At 33.4% G+C, this 22,490-nt stretch overlaps 1 protein-coding gene across 3 annotated transcripts in view; it reads left to right on the top strand.

The window, feature by feature from the left end:
* The first annotated feature begins 1,421 nt into the window (after positions 1-1,421).
* The window catches only part of TAOK3 (TAO kinase 3), an 87,060-nt gene continuing 65,991 nt past the window's right edge, over positions 1,422-22,490 (top strand). Inside the window, exons 1-8 of one of the 3 annotated variants that reach the window (XM_008580647.1) lie at positions 1,422-1,520; positions 6,165-6,390; positions 13,536-13,607; positions 14,040-14,141; positions 16,912-16,957; positions 17,861-17,957; positions 20,060-20,173; positions 21,369-21,460. In XM_008580647.1, the coding sequence (XP_008578869.1) occupies positions 6,271-6,390; positions 13,536-13,607; positions 14,040-14,141; positions 16,912-16,957; positions 17,861-17,957; positions 20,060-20,173; positions 21,369-21,460 (643 nt within the window). In that variant the 5' untranslated portion in view covers positions 1,422-1,520; positions 6,165-6,270. Of the gene's footprint in view, positions 1,521-6,164; positions 6,391-13,535; positions 13,608-14,039; positions 14,142-16,911; positions 16,958-17,860; positions 17,958-19,092; positions 19,586-20,059; positions 20,174-21,368; positions 21,461-22,490 lie in introns of those variants that run through there. The other 2 variants (XM_008580649.1, XM_008580648.1) reach the window with 2 other exon arrangements.

Below are 22,490 nucleotides of genomic sequence, written 5' to 3'. Positions count from 1 at the left end.
TTTTATTTTATTATTATTTATTTATTTATTTATTTTAAAGATGACTGGTAAGGGGATCTCAACCCTTGCTTGGTGTTGTCAGCACCACGCTCAGCCAGTGAGCTAACCAGCCATCTCTATATAGGATCTGAACCCGTGGCCTTGGTGTTATCAGCACCACAGTCTCCTGAGTGAGCCACGGGCTGGCCCTATGAAGTCAGGCAAATTTTAACTACCACTTAATCTGAAGCATTCCACAGCCACAGGGAGAATCAGAAGGAATAACAAAAATAATGAAAAAGTTCAATTTGTAAATACAGGCATGAGAGGTAATTGGGATATCCTCAGCAAGAAACATGTGAAAATGGAAGTCAATACCTTTTTTTAATTGTTTGCTTTTCTGCTGTAGACCTTCATCTCCAATGCTAGTCAAACATCTAAAAATTATTCCAATACACATAAGTTTTAAATTGTTATATTCTTTGATCCAATAACTCTACTTCTAGAAATCCATCCCCAAGAAAGCCCCCAAAATGTAGATAAGTAATATGCACAAAGATCTTCAAAACACAATAATTTTTGATAGTTCAACAAAGGGTTGAATACAGCCTTGTATTCCAATTGTGGGAAATTGTTGAGAATGAATTGTACTCTTCCATAAAATAGAGATTGAGCAGTCATTAAAATGATCTTTGTGAACAGTGTTTGGTGACATGGAAAAATGCTTATAGTACAGGAGAGTTAGATTAAAAAGGTAGACTATAGAATTATACATATAGTGTGATCTCAGCTGAATAACAAAATAATTGTGGGCATGAAGAAATAAATACGAAATAAATATGTGCATGGATAAAAAGTATGCCAGATTGTTAATGGAATTTTGCCTGGATAGGATTATGGATTTTTTTTTTTTATAGTAGTATATATTTCCCAGATTTTCTACATGGGGCATGTACTTCTTTAGGTAATTAAAACATATTTATTAGCACCAAAATGTGGGATATTAGTTATAGAAGAGCCTAGGAAAGGGAAGGTAGATGAATCAATGTAAATCATCATGCCTGTTGAAAAAAGCAATTCAAAATATGAGTCTTGCTGACAGACAATCAGTAGCATTACTGCATGCTGTCAGATTAGTCCTGTCTACTGGTAGCCTCTATTGAGTTACCCTCGGTGCAGTCAATCCAGTGGAAGTCTCAGTATAGATTCTGAAATCTAATGACACATTTGTTTCCCGGGTATCACTTGTGAAAGAGTAATCTGTGTCTTTGCTGTGAAAATCTTACCTTTTGCATTTGTCTTCCATGAATGGATAAATATAAAATTTTAACTTTGTAATATTACATTTGTAAATACTTATGTAAACTACCATATTAGGAATTATTGCTTCTTTAATTTTGCTTCTAAAATTATGTATTTTACTCTTCTTTTTTCCATAGGAACACAATAAATACAAAAGACTAAAGTTATAAAAGAAAAAAAAAAAGTGCTGCTAAAATGAATCTGAGCGATACAGTGTATCTTCTGCCACACACAAGAAGGTATTGTCCATATATCCATGACTTAGCTTTTCTCCTAAAAGATGGAAACACATTGCAATTTCTGGTTTTTCTATGATGAATTTTTGTTATCTTTGGAAGAAAAATAAAAGAGAAAATGAAAATATTAATAAAATTAAAATAAAAAATTATTTTAAAAAAATTTTAGGTTCAAATTATTTCCTTATAGATTTTTATTATTTTCAATTATAGCTTACAATATGGAAAATTAGTTGGTTAAAAGAAATGTGCTTGGGCCGGCCCGGTGGCACACTGCTACAGTGCGCCGCTTGAGAGCGCGGTGGCGCTCCCGCCAAGGGTTCAGATCCCACATACAGACCGGTTCCCACTCACTGGCTGAGCGAGGTGCGGGCGCAACACCGAGGGTTGCAATCCCGTTGCCGGTCCCCGGTCCGGTACGGGGGCAACACTGAGGGTTGCAATCCCGTTGCCGGTCCTGGTCCGGTACGGGCGCGACACTGAGGGTTGTGATCCGTTGCCGGACACGAAAAAAGACAAAAAAAAGAAATGTGCTTAATTTAAAAGTTTCTTGATTCCTACGACCAAATTATTTTCTGGAAATACATATATTGCTGTTTATTGTTACAGTAATTTATAATTAGATTTTGAAATTGTGTAAAAAGTTTTATATAACTTTTCCTCTAATTACAGAAATAATAGGCTTTGCAAAAAAATTTAGAAAATACAGATAAGCAAAAAGAAAGAAATAAAAAATTACTGGAAATCCCAACACCTACTTCAGTTAAAACACAAACTGCAAAGAAACCCAAACTTGTAGGTTAAAGAAGCCATGTTTCCCATCTTTACTGTCACATTCTTTCTGTGCTCTACCTACTTATGCCCCACTTTTTTTGTTAAAACACAACAAACAAAAACTGCCTTGTGTGAATTCCCAGAAGGGTATTACTGGGTCAAAAAATGTACCCATTCTACTCTTCCAGTGATGTATAAAACTGATTATTTCCTTATGTCCTTGCCAAAAATTTTATCTTTTTTCTATTATTTTGCCAATTTGGTGGGTGAAATAAGGTATCTTGATTATTAGTGAAGTTCTATATGTTTTATATCTTAAATGACCACTGCTATTGCTTCTTTGAAGTTTATTCCCTTCATGCTGGTCCTCAGCCTTGTCTTGTATCCTGGTGCTGAAGCTAAAGGAACCCATCCTCGCCAGATTTTCCTGTTTATCTCTGTTGAATTTGTGGGTGAGTGTGTGTGTGTGTGTGTGTGTGTGTGTGTATCTGGCATTAAGAATAACTTTTAACTGGCACAATGTTTTGCAAGAATTTTCCCTACTTTATTTGCCATTCAGTTTTGTTCATTGCATCTTTCTAAACAACTTATATATAATTTACATACAATAATGTGAACATAATATGTTTTAACAGGTGTAAATATCTGTGAAGCCATCATTATGATGGAGATGATAAACATATCCATCATTCCCAAAAGATTCCTTATGCCCCTTTTAATCCCTCCCACCCACTCCTTATTATCCCAACCCCGTTTCCAGACAACCACTGATATGCTTTCTGTGACTCTAGATTAGTGAGCATTTTCTAGAATTTTATATATATGAAATCATAAAGTATATACTCCAATGTGTTCATCCAATGTGTTAGTTGTTTCTGGTGGCAGATAATAAATCCATCCCGTTACTCCATCTTGGCTAGAAACAGAAGTACTTTTACTATATTTTTTTAAGATAAAGAAATTATGAATTATATGTAGTCAAACTTACTAACTTTAGTCTATGGGTTTTGCCTCTGATATCTTGCTTAGTAATTAAATATTCACATGTGATTTATTCTAGATGTTTATATGATCTCATTTTTTACATTTAAATGTTTATTTTTTCATAAAATCATTTTAGTCGGTAATATGACATAGTAATCTATGTTTTTCTCCCCATAGTAAATAAATAAATGAAATTTATTTCTTACAGTTTTAGAGGCTGGCAAGTCCGTAGTCCAGGGGATGCATCTGGTGAGGGCCTTGTTCTTGGTGGGAACTCTGCTGTGACACAGGGTGTCACTTGGTGAAAGAATGGCATGAGCAAGAATGAGCTAACCTTCTCACTTGCCCTTCTTATAAACCAATCAGAACCACTCCTAATACTCCACGAATGGGTTAATCCATTCACGAGGGTACTGTCCTCATAATCTAATCACCTCCTCAAGACCCCACCTTTCAAATACCATAGTCAGATTTCCCATCCTCTTAGCACTGTTACAATGGAGGCCAAGCTTCAGTGAGTTTTGGGGGGACATTCAATCCACAGCAGCATCCATGGATTGGCAGGATAACTGCCCAGGATTATAGGTTCAGTGTTGGCAGGGGCATCCTTATTCCTATTTAAAACTTTAAGTGGCTCCCCATTATTCTCAGGATAAAGTCCAATTTCTTAAAGTGGTTTCAAAGGCCTTTCGTGATTTTCCTTAGCTTAATACTAGCTTCCTGGTTTCTCCTGCCAACACTTCCATACATTCATACTGAATGAACTACTTTGATTTTCCCTTAAAAGGAGTGCTTTTTCACTTTCAAGTCAAAAGTAGGCTGTGTCACCCTGTTATATCTTTATATTTAAAAATATTTGCTTTTTCATCATAACACCAACCAGTCATAACTGTTTTGTCACTTGTGTCATTATACTTTAGTATCTAAAATCCCATTTGACTCTAAGCCCTTTAAAGACAGGCACATCCTATTCTATCTCCAACACCCAGTACCATGTCTGGCAAATAGTAAGCCCTCAGTAAATATTTGTTGAATGAAAAAATGAGTTTGCTAAATGGATGGATAGTTAGGTTGATGACTTATGTGTGCTAATGACTTAACTACACTAACCATTTGAAGTAATGTACATTGTCACCTAAGTCTGTCATATCACAAGAGAAAAATGCCTCTTAGCAATGTCAGTTTTACTTTAATTAGTGACCTTTTTTTCTTCTAAAGTGAGGCCCATTGGCTCATGTTTTGAAAAATAATTTTATTGTCTAATAACCACATTTATAGCTCAGTTATCTCGTGGTTCAAGGAAGAAATACAAACTATCCTGTGATAATTTCAAATGTTGAAATAAACAATTATGTAGTGGGTGGGAGAATTTACTTAGAATGAAAAATATAGATGAAAGTTAACATTTCAATATATTTCAAAAAATAAATAAAAATGGATCTATACCAAATAAATGTAACTATTGGCAGATCCATGTATAATCATGTCAAATAATGTCCTTTTATGAATAGAAATGTTAAACTTGGTATTTTGGATAGCAGCAGAATATCTTGCCTCTTTTAAGTGGACATTTAGCATAGCCTCCAAATTATAGCAGTTTCTTCTGTGATTAATAAAGAATTGTTTAATTACCTATACTACTGTATGAATTTATCAAGTCAATCAAGAACATGGGCTTTGCTGTCGGATGTGGGTTTAAATTGCAGTTCTGACAAATACAGGCTTCCTGACCATGGGGAAGTAGTTTCACCACCCAAAATCTTAATTTTTCTATAAAATTAAGATAATAAAGTTGTTACATTATGAAGCTGTTGTAGGAATTAAAGGAGATAATATAGGGAAGATTTTTAGCATTGCCTGACACATAGTAGTGTTTAATCTCAGTTGTTATTATTTTAATATTAATTATTCCAAAATGTTTTTTGTAACAGCTTAAGATATAATTTACATACTATACAATTTATTCATTTAAAGTGTACAATTGAATGTTTTTTAGTGTAGTCCCAGAGTTATGCAATCATCACCATAATCAATTTTAGGACATTTTTATCATCCTGAAAAAAGGGTTTGGGGTGGTGTGCCCTTTAGCTATCACCCCCCCCCCAAACCCTAGGTAACCAATAATTTACTTTCTGTCTCTATAGATTTGCCTATTCTGGAAAATTTACATAAATGGAATCATACAATATGTGATCTTTTGTGACTAGCTTCTTTCATTTAGCATGTTTAGAAAGTTCATTCATGTTGCAGCATGTTCCATTATTTCATTCTTTTTTATGACCAAATAATATTCCATTGTATGGATATACACCACATTTTGTTTACTCATTCATCAGTTAATAAATATTTGGGTTATTTCCACCTTCTGGATATTATGAATAATACTGCTATGAACATTTGTGCATAAGTTTTTGTGTGGACATATGTCTTCGTTTCTCTTGGGCATATACCTAAGAGTGGAATTTCTGGGTCAAATGGTAACTCAATGTTTAAGTTTTTGATGAACTGCCAGGCTGTTTTCCAAAATGGCTGTGCTATTTTACATTCCTACCACTAGTGTTGAAGGGTTCTGGTTTCTCCACATCCTCACCAATATTTATGTGACTTTTTGATTATAGTTATCCTACTGAGTATGAAATGGTCTCTCATCGTGGTTTTAATTTTTCATTTCTCTAATAACTAAGATATTGAGTATCTTTTCATTTGTTAATGACCATTCATTTATCTTTTTTGAGAAATGTCTATTCAGATCCTTTGCCCATTTTTCATTTGGGTTATTTTTATTATTGTTGTAAAACCAAGATGCTTTTTAATGTTAATTTATATTCACCTTGCCACCAAACAAAATGTGTTAGACATAATTTAATGGTATACCTTATTTTTCTATAGGTACTGACGACTTACTACCACCACCACCACCACCCCCAAAAATTGTCAATGAGAGATAAAGCTGACTGGGGTATCAAAAAGCAAAGTGATTGCAATACAAGTCATCATGCCTAAAGGGGTACCAAAGGACCCAGAGATTGCTGATTTGTTCTACAAAGATGATCCTGAAGAACTTTTTATTGGTTTGCATGAAATTGGACATGGAAGTTTTGGAGCAGTTTATTTCGTAAGTAATTAAAAAGAGTTATTTATATAGATCAGATTAAGAAGTTTTGAACTCTACACATTCTCTACACATAGCAATTACCTACAAAATACATTTTGTGTTTATGTTTTTTTCTACAAATTAGAGGCAAATAGTCAGTCATTACTGAAAAGCCAGTTCCAGAATTCTAGGCCTTATTCAAATCACTGATATCTATATCAACTGACTCTGCTATCAAGGTACTATAAGAAAATTATAATCTTGAAGTTGAGCACTGTGCAATTCTGCTGCGTGCTAAGCTCTTTCCTGCCTCGGGACATTTATGAGTATATGTGTTATTACCCCCACCTAGGAAACTGTGCATTGTATTCTCATCCCTGTCTAACTCTTGTTCAGCTGAAGTGTTACTTCTACAAGATATCCTTTACTGTTCAACCCTCCACCACTAATCAGGACTTCTCTTTATGATCTCACAACACCCTGTGCTTGTATTTTGTTGTATTTATCACAGTTATAATTAAGCAATTATGTATAAGATTTTTTGATTCATATATATGCCTTCCCTTAAATAATAAGTGTCTTGGACAGGGATTATGTCTATTTTCTTCACTTCTGTATTGTCAGGAACTAGTATAATGTCTGCCGATAGCAGGAATTTGATCAGTGTTGGATGGATGGACAGATGGACAGATAACCAAATGAACAGATGGCTATTCAAAGAGATGAATGCACAAAGATTTTTAGTGAAATCATGTCAAGTCAGTATTTTAGGTTAAGGGGTTCAAGGCTAGCCCCCTAAAGTCAGCTTCAATTCCAAGAATGTGACTATGTTATGCTGAGAAAAATGAGACATAACCAACATGTTAATACAGCTCATTCACCTGAAATTCATATAGTTCTTTAATTTAATCTAGATAATTGTAGAAGTTTGCTTTATTAGAGTAACAAATACTTCCTTAAGAGTATTAGTCCATTAAAACAAATAATAAATTAAGTACTAATTATTCCCTCTTTCTCCTCCAATCCTGTTAGCAACATTTTTTTAATTATGTAGTATTTGACTCTTCCTTTTAAGTGGTCCTTTATGTTCTGCCTTCTAAGTAGATCTTATCTTTAGTTGTCCTTCTAAATGAGATTTTATGAATTGCATCTTTGGCTCATCCTTTTGCTTCTAGCCAGGTCTTCAGCCTGGGTTTTCTCTGAACTCTTTCTCATCCCTTGGTGTCTATGCTCAGCACTACCATCACTTCTCCTCCTTCATCCTCATCTGTTACTCGGCTCCCACTCAAGTAAGTGTTGTCATTAACTGACCTTCCATGGCTAAAAAGGGTGTTAATTTTCTAGGTAACACTCTCATTAGTCTTTGGTATCAAAATAACATTTCAGGCCTAAAGTCCTGCCTTCTTTATTTACAGAGATACTTTTTTAAAAAAGCATTTTAAATTATAAATATACTATACATAAAAAAGTGTGCATAATACACACACATATATATTTTTTAATATATAATTTAAAGAATATTTAAAAGGTGAATCCCTGTGTAAATACCATCCAAGTCAAGAAATAGAATATTTCCCATTCCCCAGAAATTCCTCTTGGGTCCTCCTCAGTAACAAACTTCTCCGCTATCCTGATTTTTATGGTGATTATTTTCTTGCTTTTGTTTATATTTAACCCACTTGCTCTGCACTCCTAACCAATGAAATTTGGTTTTGCCTTGTTTCAAATTTTTTAAAAATGGAAACATTCTATATATATATATTCATTCGTGGAATGTCTGTTTTGCTCGAAGATACATTCTTGTCTTTCCTTACTTTTTTTCTGTTACTTTATAACTAATTCATCTTCTCAAAATCTTTTGGCCAGGGTCAGAGGGTGGTTCCAATCTCTGTTTGACTCTTCTGTTTTAAAAAACAGCCAGACCCTTCTCAAAATTCCAGTGTTTCAGAATGAGTATAATAAACCTAGCATGCTTTGAAACTTACTAGCAAGCCATTTGTGATAGGAACAAAATAAGGCCTACCTTGTAGTAGGTTGCAGAAGACTTAGTGATTTGTTTGCTTTTGGGGAAGTCTTATCTATTTTGCTGGAGAGTATGCCTTTTGAAGATGAGGACTATTTCTAACAAAGAATTACAACTCTAAAGGCTGGCACAATGCCCTGTTTACAGTAGGTACTAAATATATTTAACTTGTTGCTAATGATAGACTAGAGAAATGATAAAGGTACTGGGTGGCTGTGATATTGAAATGGAATAATTAACTCTGTACTATAAAAGTAATGTAGTATAGTAATAATTGTGTACAAAAGTGAATAGTACAGGCCCGTATATACCTGTAAGGCAGTAAAAAACAGATTAAAAGGAAATAGCTTTACCCTTTGGTCTGTAATAGTCACATAGGTAGTACCCTAAAAATGGATTTTCCCACCCTGGCCACAGTAACGTTAAATTTATGTGTTGCTGTTCCTTCCCTGTTAATTGATTCTTTCTCTTGTTGCTTGTACCAGTACTTATATAACCGAGAAGACTCCATCATCTCTTTTGCTTTTTTGGTAGCTGGTGGGTATGGGGAACTGAACCCATGACCTTGGTGTTATAAAAAGGCTTTGCTCTAATCACTGGAGCTAACCGGCCAGCCCTGACTCTGTTGTCTCTTACTTGGACAACTGTGATAGCCCACTGTGGTCTCTCTCCAGTCTATTGTCCACATCTCAATGAGCCTGAAAAAAAGTGTAAATCTGATCACATCTCCCTTTCTCTATAAAGCCTTTAGGGGCTCTCTCCTCCTCTTAGACTAAGATCAAAATCCTTTCTACAGCCAGCCTACGAGGTTCTTCGTGATGTGGTCTCTACCTATACCTGAACTACGTTTCCTCTCAATTCTCATTGCTTTCTTTTGATCAGACTTCATAGGATCTTTCATAAACTGTTCTCTTTGGAACATTTTTCTCTTCTGTCTTCACCTTTTCAACTTCTGTTCATCCTTTAGCTCTCAGCTTAAACCTCGTTTCTTCAAAAAAGGCTTTCCTGACCTCCCTAAGTCACATCCCCTATTTTTGATTCTCAAAGTAACACATACCCTTCTTTATAGCACATGTCACAGTTGCAATTTTGCATTTGTTATTATTTTTTGTTGTTGTTATCTGTCCTACTAGAGGAGAGATAGGTACTGAGCATATTTACTCACAATTCTATCACTAATTCTAGCACTAAGTCCCATACCTGACAAATTGTGGACACCTAACAAGTATTGAATGAATGAATGATGAACTCAGAGAACCTTGGCACTGCTAATTGTACTTTTCATGAGTCAAAGTCATGATAGCAAGCCATAAAGACCAGAGTCTAGCAACCAATGTTTTTGTACCTAACCACTGTAATTCTGTTAGACTCTTTGTAGTTTACAGCTTTTACGCAGAATGATGCCAGGGTATTAGCTTGATGTGAATTGTAAACTGGCACGGTGCTTGTTTGTATAGTCATTCAGCTGAGAGTCTCTGTTATATTCAGAGAAAATAGAAATTTTTAACTTGATGAAATATCTCTGTGTGCTTGGATTTACATAAGTAATTCAGACTTTAGCAGTATTAACAAATGAGATAGTAAGTAACTGTGTATTAAAAGAAAACAAAAACAGGCATGTTCATTTTTGTATTCACTTAAACATAACTGTAAAGTTGTTGTGTTTTTTAATTAACTATAAAGTTTGTAGGTTCCTAGTGCCCCCTTGTTGAACTCAGCATATCATCCATAATCCATCTAAAGCAAATAATTTAGTTCCGTCCTTCTGTATATAATTGCCTTTTAATTTTAGTTGAAGCTCTTATTTGTCTTATAGGGCAAAAAGAAGAGCTTGTGTTTGATGTTTTATATTTCTCTATTAATTTTATATTTCTCTATTAAAAATTGTAGCTGGAGATTGGGTAAGAAAATATCATAAAGACATAGTAAGTTCTCAATAAATATTTTTTGAATCAGCAATCTTGCTAACAGTTACTGAGATCATTGAGACTATTAGAAGTATTAAACATGATTGTAAGTTTCAAAAAAAAATAAAACTTGAAATAACAGGATGAAATCATTCATAATACAGTATGGAGCACTGGAAAACTGAGACACTGTGGATAGTTTCCTTTCTTTGTACTAAAACATTGATTTTTTTTTTTTTTATTTTCAGTGTAATTTATTCTGGCTTTTAACATGTCTGAAAAAAAATCAACATAGAAATGTTTTTCAAATAGCAAGTCTCTGCCCCAGTAGATAGGTCTTATAAGCAAGTGGATGCTTTGAGTTCTAATTAGTGATTATTCAGTAAATGTAAGAACTATATTTTTATTTTAGGGTGATTCTTTTTTCATGTCTCTAGTTCCAGGTAGCACTGATGATAAATAACCATAATAAGCAATTAAATAATAATGCTATCTGATTGCACTTGTGTGAGCTTTTTCTTTTTTTTTATAAAAGTTAAGAATTTGTTTTTAAAAATTTCACTATGAACTAAAATTTCTCATTGTTTGAATATTTCCTAAATCTTTCCCAGGCTCCTTAAGCTGCACAGTATATATGGAGTTATATCCAAAATATCCACTTTTCAAGATATAGTCCCGCTAACCTTGATTGTAATACTGAATTTACATCAACTTTTCTTTGTTGCTGTTGTATAAGCACTGTCTTAAAATCTAAGAAAACAGAGCAATGTGAGAGATTAATTTTTAACAAAAGCCAGTAACTTCTAAATCAATAAAATATCTAAAAAATGCTTTTGTGGAGTCGTGCATATTTGAAAACTATAACTAGTGGATACCTTGTTTATACTAGGGGTCTTTATAATAAAGTTCCTGGAAAGATTTATATTATCTTTTTTTTTTTTTTTTTTTTTTTTTTTTTTCCATGTCCGGCAACGGATCGCAACCCTCAGTGTCGCCCCCGTACGGGATCGCAACCCTCGGCGTTGCTCCCGCGCCCCGCTCAGCCAGTGAGCGGGAACCGGTCTGTATGTGGGATCCGAACCTCGGGCGGGAGCGCCGCCGCGCTTCCCAAGCGGTGCACTATCCAGTGCGCCACCGGGCCAGCCCCTATATTATCTTTTAATTCCATTTTTTCACACACTTTTTGAAGTATCTCCATATATAATAGGTTCTTTTACCTTAGTGCTTGTAAAAATTTTTTATGTGTTCATTTTCTCTGCATTTTGGCACTCAGTAAGAATCTAGAACTGAATTCTTTTTACATCAGTAAGTTATTGCTTATCATTTGAATTGAACTGTTTAAAAAATCATAAAGAAACCATTGTTATATCTGAGGAGCTTCTTTAATTAGATGTATTTAAGAAAATGATTATGCATTTTTCTCTAAATTGGTAACCTGATTTTATTAGTGAGTGAATGTCAACCTTCTACTTCAGAACCACTGCTATAGCTTTATTTGTCCACAATAATAATATCATAGAACTGGACTAGCTTACTTAATTATAGCAGGGTTATGGCACTGATGCAGGGATAATCTTTTAATGTCTTATATGTATTTTTCTGAAAATTTTAAGAAAACTAGTTTTATTTTTTATTTAATTTTTTATTGAAACATTGGTTATACATATTTATGGGGTCCAGAGCTGCATTTCAGTGCATGTATACAATGTGTGTTAATCTATTCAGGGTAGTTAGCATATTCATTATTGCAAAACCTAATTATTTGTGATGTGCACATTTGATCTCTCTTCTAGTCGTTTGGTTACATGCAGTAAAACAGTATTGATTATAGATTTCTGGGTCGACTGTATACCAATTGGGCTTATTTTTTCTATTTTGCTGTACTTTTGTGTCCGTTAATCAGCCTTTCACTATCCCTTGTTCTCTGCTCCCCTTTCCTGCCTCTAGTAACCATATTTCTTCTCTCTCTTTTTAACATTTCAATTTATTATTATTTATTTATTTTTGTTTGATTGATTGGTTACTTCTGTTTTGTTCTCTTTTTTTAGCTACCACATATGAGTCAGAACGTGTTCTCTTTGCCTGGCTTATTACACTTAACATAGTTTTCTCTAAGCTCATTCATGTTGCTGCAATTGGTAGAATTTCATTCTTTAGAAAAGTAGTTAGTTTTAAATCTCTGAAGCAAATTAAGAGGAAAAGACTATTACTTGAGTTATTCATGGTTCATGTGTACTTTCAATGAACTGTTATACTTATGGAGAAGACAAGTTGAGATGATTATGAGACAAGGCAACCTTTACAGATGAAAATACATACACACACATATACATACATAATAAGAATGTATATATGCAATACATTCTTATAAAATGAAAGTTTCTGTTAGGATTGATCTTACCTTCTGCTGCACTGTTAAATACAGTAACCAATAGGTACATGTAACTATTTAAATTTAATATAATTAAAATTAAATAAAATTTAATATTGATTTCCTCAGTCGCACTAGCCATATTTCACATGTTGTTCTATCAGACGATATAAATAAAGAACAATTTGGTCATCACAGAAAGTTCTATCAGATAGCACTTCTCCAAGGATTATCACTGATGTATATTCTGGTATAAATTATTTTATAATTTTTCCTACACATATACACACATTTACAAAAATAGAATCATACTATACAACATGTTTTTGTCATGGTATTTTTTGACATATTTCCATATTACTACTTTACATATAGATAACCTCATTCTTTTTAAAGATTATTATATTATATGACCATATCATATTTATTAAACTGATTCTCCATTGGCAGACCTTCTACAAGGTAAAGCCAATATAGATATTTTAGAAACATGACATTTTTTTGTTTGAGAGGACATATTTCTTAAACCCTAAATCCTTTTTTGTATTACAATCTTTGCATATATTCAGAAAGCGATAAAGATGGCTGGTTAGCTCAGTTGGTTAGAATGTGGCACTGATGACACCAATGTCCAGGGTTCAACCCCTATACCCAACAGCTGCCAGAAAAAAAGAAAGGGATCAAGACAAGCTGTATCTTAAAATGGGAGTGGAAATGTCTATCTAGCTTATCAAAAATTGGATCATCTTTAAACTGATACTGAAGTGTGAGAATATTATTTTAAAAGTCTGTAGTCAAATATTTAAGTTTAACTGTCTGAGACATCATTAATTCTTTTTATTTTTCTTCCACCCTCTTAACACAGGCCACAAATGCTCACACCAATGAGGTGGTGGCAATTAAGAAGATGTCCTATAGTGGGAAGCAGACACATGAGGTAAGATAAAGACAGTTCTATGCCTACACTGACACAAGCAAGTTAAAAATGACACAAGTTTAGGTCCGGCCCGGTGGCGCACTTGGTAGAGTGTGGCGCTTGGGAGTGCGGCGGAGCGCCAAGGGTTCGGATCCCATATGGAGACCGGTCCGCTCACTGGTTGAGCGTGGTGCGGGCGCGACACCAAGGGTTGCGATCCCGTTGCCGGTCGCGGTGAGGGCGCAACACCGAGGGTTGCGATCCCGTTACCGGTCACAAAAAAAGACAAAAAGGAAAAAAAAAATGACACAAGTTTAAATAGCTTCTTCATTTATTAAACATTTGCTTTATGTCCATTTAAAATAATAAAAAGAATATTATTATATGTATACTTGATAATAAAATACCATTTTTGGTTTAAAAATTAAAACATTTCCTTTCTGTCTTTAATAGCAATGGCAAGATATTCTAAAGGAAGTTAAATTTTTACGACAATTGAGGCATCCTAATACCATTGAGTACAAAGGTTGTTACTTAAAAGAGCACACTGCTTGGGTAAGTAGAAGTCAAAACTCTTGTTACCTTTCTTTTTTCCATTAAATACCTTTCCTTTTTCTTTATCTATTTGCTCTGTAGAATTATCAGTCCCATTTGACTTTTGTTGTCAGAATATAACATTTGTTAGTACCTCAGTGCATCTTGTGGTATACATTCCATAAGATTACATTTATCTACCCTATTGGAAATTCTATTCTATAAACACCCAACAAAGAGATGGTGAAAAGTTAACATCATTTTATAATCATTTATTTGTAAAAGTAAAAGTCAGAGCCTTTTATTCTGATCCTAGAATTTTTATGTTTGCCATTTCCCATCCCCCAGTCCAGTTCCCCCAAAATTGGTAATTTTGCTTTGTATTATCACCTACCATATGATTAAAATGAAACAGTCCTTTATTCTACACTGTCTTCTTAGTATATTTTTACATGATTGTGTTTCTTTTTTAGGTTGGGACATAAGGCACCATTTAGAACATGAAAATGTTATACTTTATACTTTACCAAATTTCCCATTCCAATTTAAAGTTCAGTTTAACCATCATTTATTGAGTGCTTACCATATACCAGGTCCTTTCCTGTATGTGATCTCTAACTAGGGAATGGAAGTTTCGTTCCCAAACAGACTATCAAACAATATACTTAAACATAAACATATCTGTTCAAGCAACTCATGAAATATTTAGAGCCATTGATTCTATTCTGAATGGAAGAAATTAATCAGAGGAACATCTTATTATCTAGAATTCAGTTCTCTGACAATCTCAGCTATTTTGAAGAAATCAAGAAAGGGATTTTGAGCAGGTAGAATAAATGTTACAAAATCCAGGTGCTAAATCTCATGTTTTTCAAGTCTTCAGAAAATCCTCCAAGCTCTTAGTTGAAGCCTGTTTGCTCTTAGATTACATAGAGTGCTAATAAGCTTTGTTACCTGGTTTCTGTCTAAAATTGATAGAGTAATAAAGAAGGAGCTCTTAAGAACTGAGCTGCTAAAGGCGTGCAAAAACAGGCACAAGAATAATATGACCATAAGAAAGAAGTCAAGTAAGCTAGAAAGCATAACAATTTAAAAGCAGAGCTACTAGAGTTGTTTAGTGTCAGGAGCGAACAGCCAGCTCAGGTGCCCTTGTGTTATGGAATAACAGAGAAAAGAATATTTGTGACAAACATGCTGAATTTCTTAACATGTAATTTTAAAAATATAAATACAACTATAAACATATTCATTTCATTCAGTTTTAAAGTTTTATATTCATATTCCATATACTCAGTTTAAGGAAGTTATATATGCGTATTCAGTTACTCAATTTTAAAAATTAGAAAATTATATGATACAGTTTAGAAATGTTTCCATCAAAGTTGATTAAAGGAAAAATGTAGGGCACATAAAAGGCTAATATTCTTTATAATATTTACTTATGTGGAATCTTTCATTTCACAAAAAGAAATAAATGTTTCTGAATCTATTTTTAGTGTCAAGCAGAAAATTAGTGTCTAAATTTAAAATTTTTAAACTTCTCATATTGTTCTAAATTATTCCAGTAATGCAAGGTACATGAAGGTATTCTATATTCTATATTCTATAATATATATTGTTGTTATATTTTAATTATATTAGATCATTATTATATTCTAATATTATAATTATATTCCCTATAATATAAATGTGTGTTTATAGTCTAATATATAATTGATATTATATATTTTATATTAATATATTTGTATTATATGTAATACATTAATTATACCATATATAACAATAAAACTATAATAAAGTTTATAAACTTTAAACTTCTAAATTTCTCATATTCTAAATTATTCCCATAGTGCAGGGTACGTTGTATATAAATATGTTTCCACGTTATTTTTTTTTAAATGAAAGGAACCAATGTGTTGATATTGGTTTTGTATAATAGATCTTAGGAAATTTCTATTTCATAATGAGAATGTACCTTTTTTTTTAGAATAACAATTGTAGGCGTGTAGGTGCTTGCATGTATATGTGTGGAGACTGGTCACCGAACACTGATAGTTTTAAACTTCGCTACAAATCAGTAGTCTGGGATACCTAAAAAAAAATCTATACTGAGAGTAAAGAAAGAGTTTTCTCCTTTTTTGTTTTTAGAGAACCTCCCAAAATTGCAATCCCAATAAGTAGCAATAGTATTTTAATAAAATTATTCTAGAAATATTTTAAGATATACATTTAAATATCCATATCTCTCAGGGATGCAAGCTAATGTAATGATACATAGCAGTCTCTATCTTTGGATTGAGTTCTAAACCATATGTATTTCTTATTTAGAACTTTTAAAAATTTGAAAATAAAGAATTTACCACTTACTGGTTTATTTTACTTAACTAGTGTTTCTCAATATAGATTTTATTGGCTCATGTATTTGCCACCTTCTATGTTACAAAATTTAATTTACAGGATAACATAGCCACCTTTAAATCCTTTTTGATAAAAGGTAGTGTGGGAATTAGTAAATAAATAAAATGACAATCTTAGCTTGACCATTCACAGTAAATATTTCCATATCCAGTCCCCTTATAGTCTCTAGGCCATTTCCAAGGAAGAAATAACAAAAACTGAGATGATGAAAATTATAAAAGCCAATTATTGCCACATTACCAAAATTCAGTCCAGGTCCAGTTCATTCAGAATATTTATTCTCCTAGTATTCTTAGTTCCTTGGTTGGTTGGTTGGTTTCAGCAGTTTCTTATTGACCTTCGTTGTTCTGATTATTATTTTAATCTGTTACAGTTGGTGATGGAATATTGCTTAGGCTCAGCCTCTGATTTGTTAGAAGGTAAGAATAAAAGCGCTATACCCTCTTTTCTGTTTTACCTTGGTAAAAATGTTATCTACTGCAATATTAAAGTGCATTTGGGGCAATCTAATTTGATAATGACTTGGACTTAAAGGTTGTATGGATAAACTAAGGAAACTTTATCTCTGCATTGTCACTAAAAGTATCTGAGTGATGTTAGCAGCCTTCCTGCTGTTTTAGTTCATGGACCATCCAGAGCAGGTTCTACTAAAATCTTTGGCTAATGTGATGTATTTATAGCCAAAAACATCAAATTCATGTTTATGTATGAAAGAGAGGTAGACAGTGTCAAATTATTGATATTTAACCCTTTCAAATATCTTGACTGACCCATATAATGCTATTATAACCAGAGGCTTTGTTAAAAATTTACATTAAAAAAAGTCATATCATCCTTGATCTATGAATAGAAACTGCTTATTAGCTGCTTTCACAAATAATGAAAACCTATAGTTAGAAGAGGTAATTATAGATAGCTTTGTGAATGAGGAGAATAATGTAACCTAGAACACTCCAGGCATTTAAATGTCAGAGGGAAGTGGTAAATTTGGGCCTGGCCAATTGGAATCAGTGTTGCTTTGACTTGCAACTGACCAGTAAATTAACAATGCATCATTTAATGAATATCAGGCTTTGTTTAATTTTGTTTTGAAGGATTGGTTTGTTTTTATACACTTGGGTTTCGTGTTATCTGATCACTTATTACTATTCTGTAGAAAAATATAAATCCTGTGTGTGTAGGTGAATGTGTTCCCAAATTGTCATTTCAGTCTGGTATGTAATTCAGCTGTATATAATTCAGTCTGTTATAGCTGTATTAAAATAATAGAAAGAAGAATGAAACTGATCATCTACTCCTGACTTTTTTCCCCACTTCTTCAGTTCATAAGAAACCACTTCAGGAAGTGGAGATTGCTGCCATTACTGATGGTGCCTTGCAGGGGCTAGCCTACCTGCATTCTCATGCATTGATTCATAGGTAAGATTAGAGACCAGTTACATTTTCATTTCACTTACAGGTCTAGTTTGTCAAGAAGAAAAGAAAAAAAAATTAACCTTCCTTTCATGTATTTATTTCTTAGCTGAGTTCTTCTCCCTTTCCTATGTAAAATATTTTGCATGTTTATATTTCATATAGATTCTTAGTAAGGTATTATCTTTATTTTGGCAGATGAAGAGATGGGGGCTCAGAAAGATTTAAATAACTTCCCTATAGTTTTACAGCATTTAAGTAACAGGGTAAGAATTGAAACTCAAATGTCCTGACTCCATCCAGGGTTTTTTTCTACTTTATATTTTCTCTACTACAACCCCACTCTCCTCTCTCCAAACTCCCTCCCTCCACTAATTTCTCCTAAAGAAAAATGAAGTTACCCATCTTTCCTTCTCTCAGTAAAGAACTTCTAGCATAATTACTTTAATGAATGGTGGGGAAAGTAGTGGAATATAGATAGGTATAAAGAATCTGAGAGGGCTCACAAACAAAAGAAAACATTTGACATTTACTAGAAAGAAGTGAAACTGTTAGGTCATAGGTTTCCCTTTGGCTCCTGTTTTAATCACCCCAGAGCAGCTGTTGTTAGTTACTGGTACTACAAAAGCAGAACTTTCCCAAAATAGACCAAAAATTTCCCTTATTCATAAGGATGAAGAATGAACCTAACCATATCTAATAAATATTGGTTAAATAAATTTACCATTGTGTCTATGGATTTGACTTTTTTTTAAATGTTTCTCTTTGGTACCAAGGTGTTATTGCTGAATGCCAACTTGCTTTTGATTTTGCCTGCTCTTATTTAAAGCTACAGTTCAGTATTTTGTGTGTGATTTTATTACCTTAAGCTGCACAGCAACTTAATGTTTTAGTCTGTATTATACTTTATCTTCTTTAGTATGTAGAAGAAGTTGAAAAGACCAAAAACCTTTTAAATAATGTTCTTTAAATTTAAAAATAAATACTGTGTCTCAGATTTTTATTATTTTGATTTAGAAGGCAGTTTATTCTTCTAATTGAAGATAAGAAATAAAAGATATTTTTCTGTTGTAAAGAGAATAAATAATGCTTTTTTTTTTAGTTCTCTCTGCCAATGCCTAATGTCATCATGAGGAAGGAAACTGAATTTTCAAGGGAAGTTTTTATAAAAGTTGTTTTGGAAGCATTTGAACCTTATCATTCTCAACTTGACTTAAGTTTTCCTCATCCTCTCTGCTTTATCTTTCCACTGCCCATCAACTTACAATTCTTAGTTTCTAGTACTCATTACACCTCATGCCTTTTTTTAAAAGAATAAGGAAGCACATCCACATCTTCCCATTCTAAATTATCATACTGAAGAATGAAAATTTTAAATCATATTTAAAAAATTTTTGCTACCTAAAACATCAATAGCTTTAGTAGTAACCACTTGCAGCTCTTTGTAGTAATGCAATAGAAATGCAATTTTCTAACCCCTAATACTTGTTTGTTTTGATCTTTCAGGGTCTTCTTTTTACTGTACAGTGTTATTTTTAAAATAACACCTTCTATATAACATGTACCCTCAAATGCCTTAGAGTTGCAGTTACAATTAAAGGCAGAGAGAAAGGGTCACAGGCAAGAAAGAAAAGGTATGTGTGTAGTTGAGGTTCATTGGTAGGTAGTCAATACAGTGTCATTGCAGGTTTGTTTAGGCTTCAAAAATATCACATAATTTGGAAAAGAAAATTTAAAAAGCAGTTTCAAATGGCATCAGTTTTCTCAGCACAAGGAATATTGCTGGTGACTGGATTTAGCATTTAAGAATATGCTTTTGTAAGCATAGCAGCTGAATAGGTTTCCTTGTCTGCCATGTCTGCCTTTTTTTCTCATCGTATTCCCTTCCTCTGAAGAAAGCTCTACCTTTAAGTAATTACTAAGACCTACCTGTAAGTACACCCAGGAATCTGGGCCCCCTAACAACATGCAATAATTGCTAAATCCCCTTCTGGCTATCTAAGAAAGGTTTTTTAAATAAACTTTGTGCCTTATTAATTGCATGCTCTGACCTATCCCATTATCAAAATTGAAAAGAAATTTACTAATCCTTTTATTTTTTCCTATAGAGATATTAAGGCAGGAAATATTCTTCTCACAGAGCCAGGTCAGGTGAAACTAGCTGATTTTGGATCTGCCTCAATGGCTTCTCCTGCCAACTCCTTCGTGGGCACACCTTACTGGTATGTAGAATTAGAAAATATGACATGCATGAATATGCATGCATGAATAAGATAGACTCATGGCATTGGTTTGGTTTGGTTTGGTTTTTGACAATGTCTTACAGATGAGCCTCAAAATGAGATTTCATTTGAGAAGGATAGAAAACTCACTAGCAACAAAAAGAGACTCTGATTTAGTATAAAACTTAGAATGACTTTAATTTAAATAAGGTTGATGTCACTGTGTGTAAACTGAGGAGGATTATCAACTCACTGGCCAAGCTCAGGTTTTACATTTCATTTGAGGTTTCTTTTGAGCTTTTCTCCTGAGGCAGTATCCAAGTAAGGACAAGGCAGCTTCTCAGCCTTCTCTGCCTAGTCAGCAAGCATAAATGTTACCTTTTCATGAAAGAAATCTAAGTTCTTGTCTTTGTTGAGTTCTCTGATACTTCACCTAGTTTGTCATTCTTACTTAAAGTCTTTCACCCTATTCCATTCCAGATTCCTTGCCTTCCTTTCATAGATATATCGTAATTTTATTATACCTTTGGAGAATGATTTATATCCCTGGAAAATAACTTACCTACTGAAAAAATCAGCTGCTATTTGAATTTTTCCCATCATCGTCAAATAGCATTTACTAAGCAACTGCTTACAATAATAGAGCACAGTTCTGTTCAAAGTGTATTAAACTGATATGGCCCCTGCCCTCCTAATGAAAATGCACTGTGGACAAACGAGTGAAGTGACTTCTATTACCATAACCTAGGGTTTTTTTTTTATATACGTTGTGGTATCTTTGGAATAGCCAATTATATTGCTCTATATAGTTCTAGGAAATATTTTTCATGTTGTTTAATTAATTTAAGTGTTTCATACATATTAATTCTTTACAAACCTCTGTGAGGTAGCTGCTAGAATTCTCTCCATTTTAAGATGAGGAAACGGGTATATAGATAGGTTAAGTAACTTACAAAATCAAACTGATAGTAAGAGGTGAAACCTGGATTTACTGAAAATAATGTATTCTTTTATGTAAATCACCAGGTATGTTTATATTTCAATAGTGTTTTTCAAAATCATTTGTGTGAGGAAATAATATCTTTATCAGATAATATTTTATAATACCCTTAAGAACAGCTATTTCATTTAATCACTTTATTAGGAGAGTATTGTTTTAATTTACAACTTGAGCTTTATACATTATGTTTGGTAGGATGGCTCCAGAGGTGATTTTAGCTATGGATGAAGGACAGTATGATGGGAAAGTTGATATCTGGTCCCTTGGGATCACCTGTATTGAACTGGGTGAGTAGAGGTATTTGTTTTCATTGTATTTTTGAGAATCATTTCTTATTATGATTATCAATTAATTCCTCCAGTTATTGTTAAAAAGTTATTGCTATATGTATACTAAGCAATGCAAATATATTATGTATTTTTCTATGCTTTTGTATAACACAGAAGATTGCTCTCTCTGCTACATTTTTATGTTATTAATTTAATTAAAGGAGTTTGAGCAGATATGGCTGTTAACAAACATGGAAATTCAAGATAGTAAGTATTAATATTTGGAAAATATCTATTTTCCATACTACAAGTGATAATATATGTCCTATCTTCATAGTAATATGCATTACCTTAATTTATACTCCAAGTTATATGTGGGAAATCTGAGACAGTAATAAAAGGCTTATCAATGATATGACTCTAAAATTGTATTTGATCCACATAAAGCACAACCTCACAAAAAATGTTGTATTGGAAGATACCCCAGCCATAAAGTCGTTCCCCAAATATTGCTTCAGTTATCTAAAATTGTCTGTAATACCTCAGAATCTCTAGTTACCTCTATTCAGTAGTGTATTGGTAAATTTAACAAGTGAATCTCTTGGAGGGAGGGAGCCCTGATTTGTAGCATTTGCTGCTTTCCATAGTGTAATTACTCCCCACTATAGCCAGTTTTAAGCTACCAGTGCTCTTCACTAAATATGGAATTGGAGAAAGATGTGCACAATTGGCCTTCCAAAGCCAGTATGAGCTGGCTCCAACATAACACTGTATTTAGATTTTTATTTAAACTTTAAATCAACAATGTTAAACTTTTTTCTGAGCTGAGCCTGTGGTGCACTCGGGAGAGTGCAGTGCTGGGAGTGCAGCAGCGCTCCTGCCGCGGGTTCAGATCCTATATAGGGATGGCCCGTGCGCTCACAGCGCTCACTGGCTGAGCACGGTGCGGCCGGTCTCAAAAAGGACAAAAAAAAAAAAAAAAAAAAAAAAAATTTTTAATTTTTTAAAATTTTTTTAAATATAATTTTTTTTAAGGTTTTGTAGGTGT

The sequence above is a fragment of the Galeopterus variegatus genome, unplaced genomic scaffold, assembly GCF_000696425.1.
Source record: "Galeopterus variegatus unplaced genomic scaffold, G_variegatus-3.0.2 Scaffold2137, whole genome shotgun sequence".
In the NCBI taxonomy this organism is placed as follows: Eukaryota; Metazoa; Chordata; class Mammalia; order Dermoptera; family Cynocephalidae; genus Galeopterus; species Galeopterus variegatus.
Note: the sequence above shows the minus strand (reverse complement) of the source record. Positions and strands in the feature narration are given on the sequence as shown.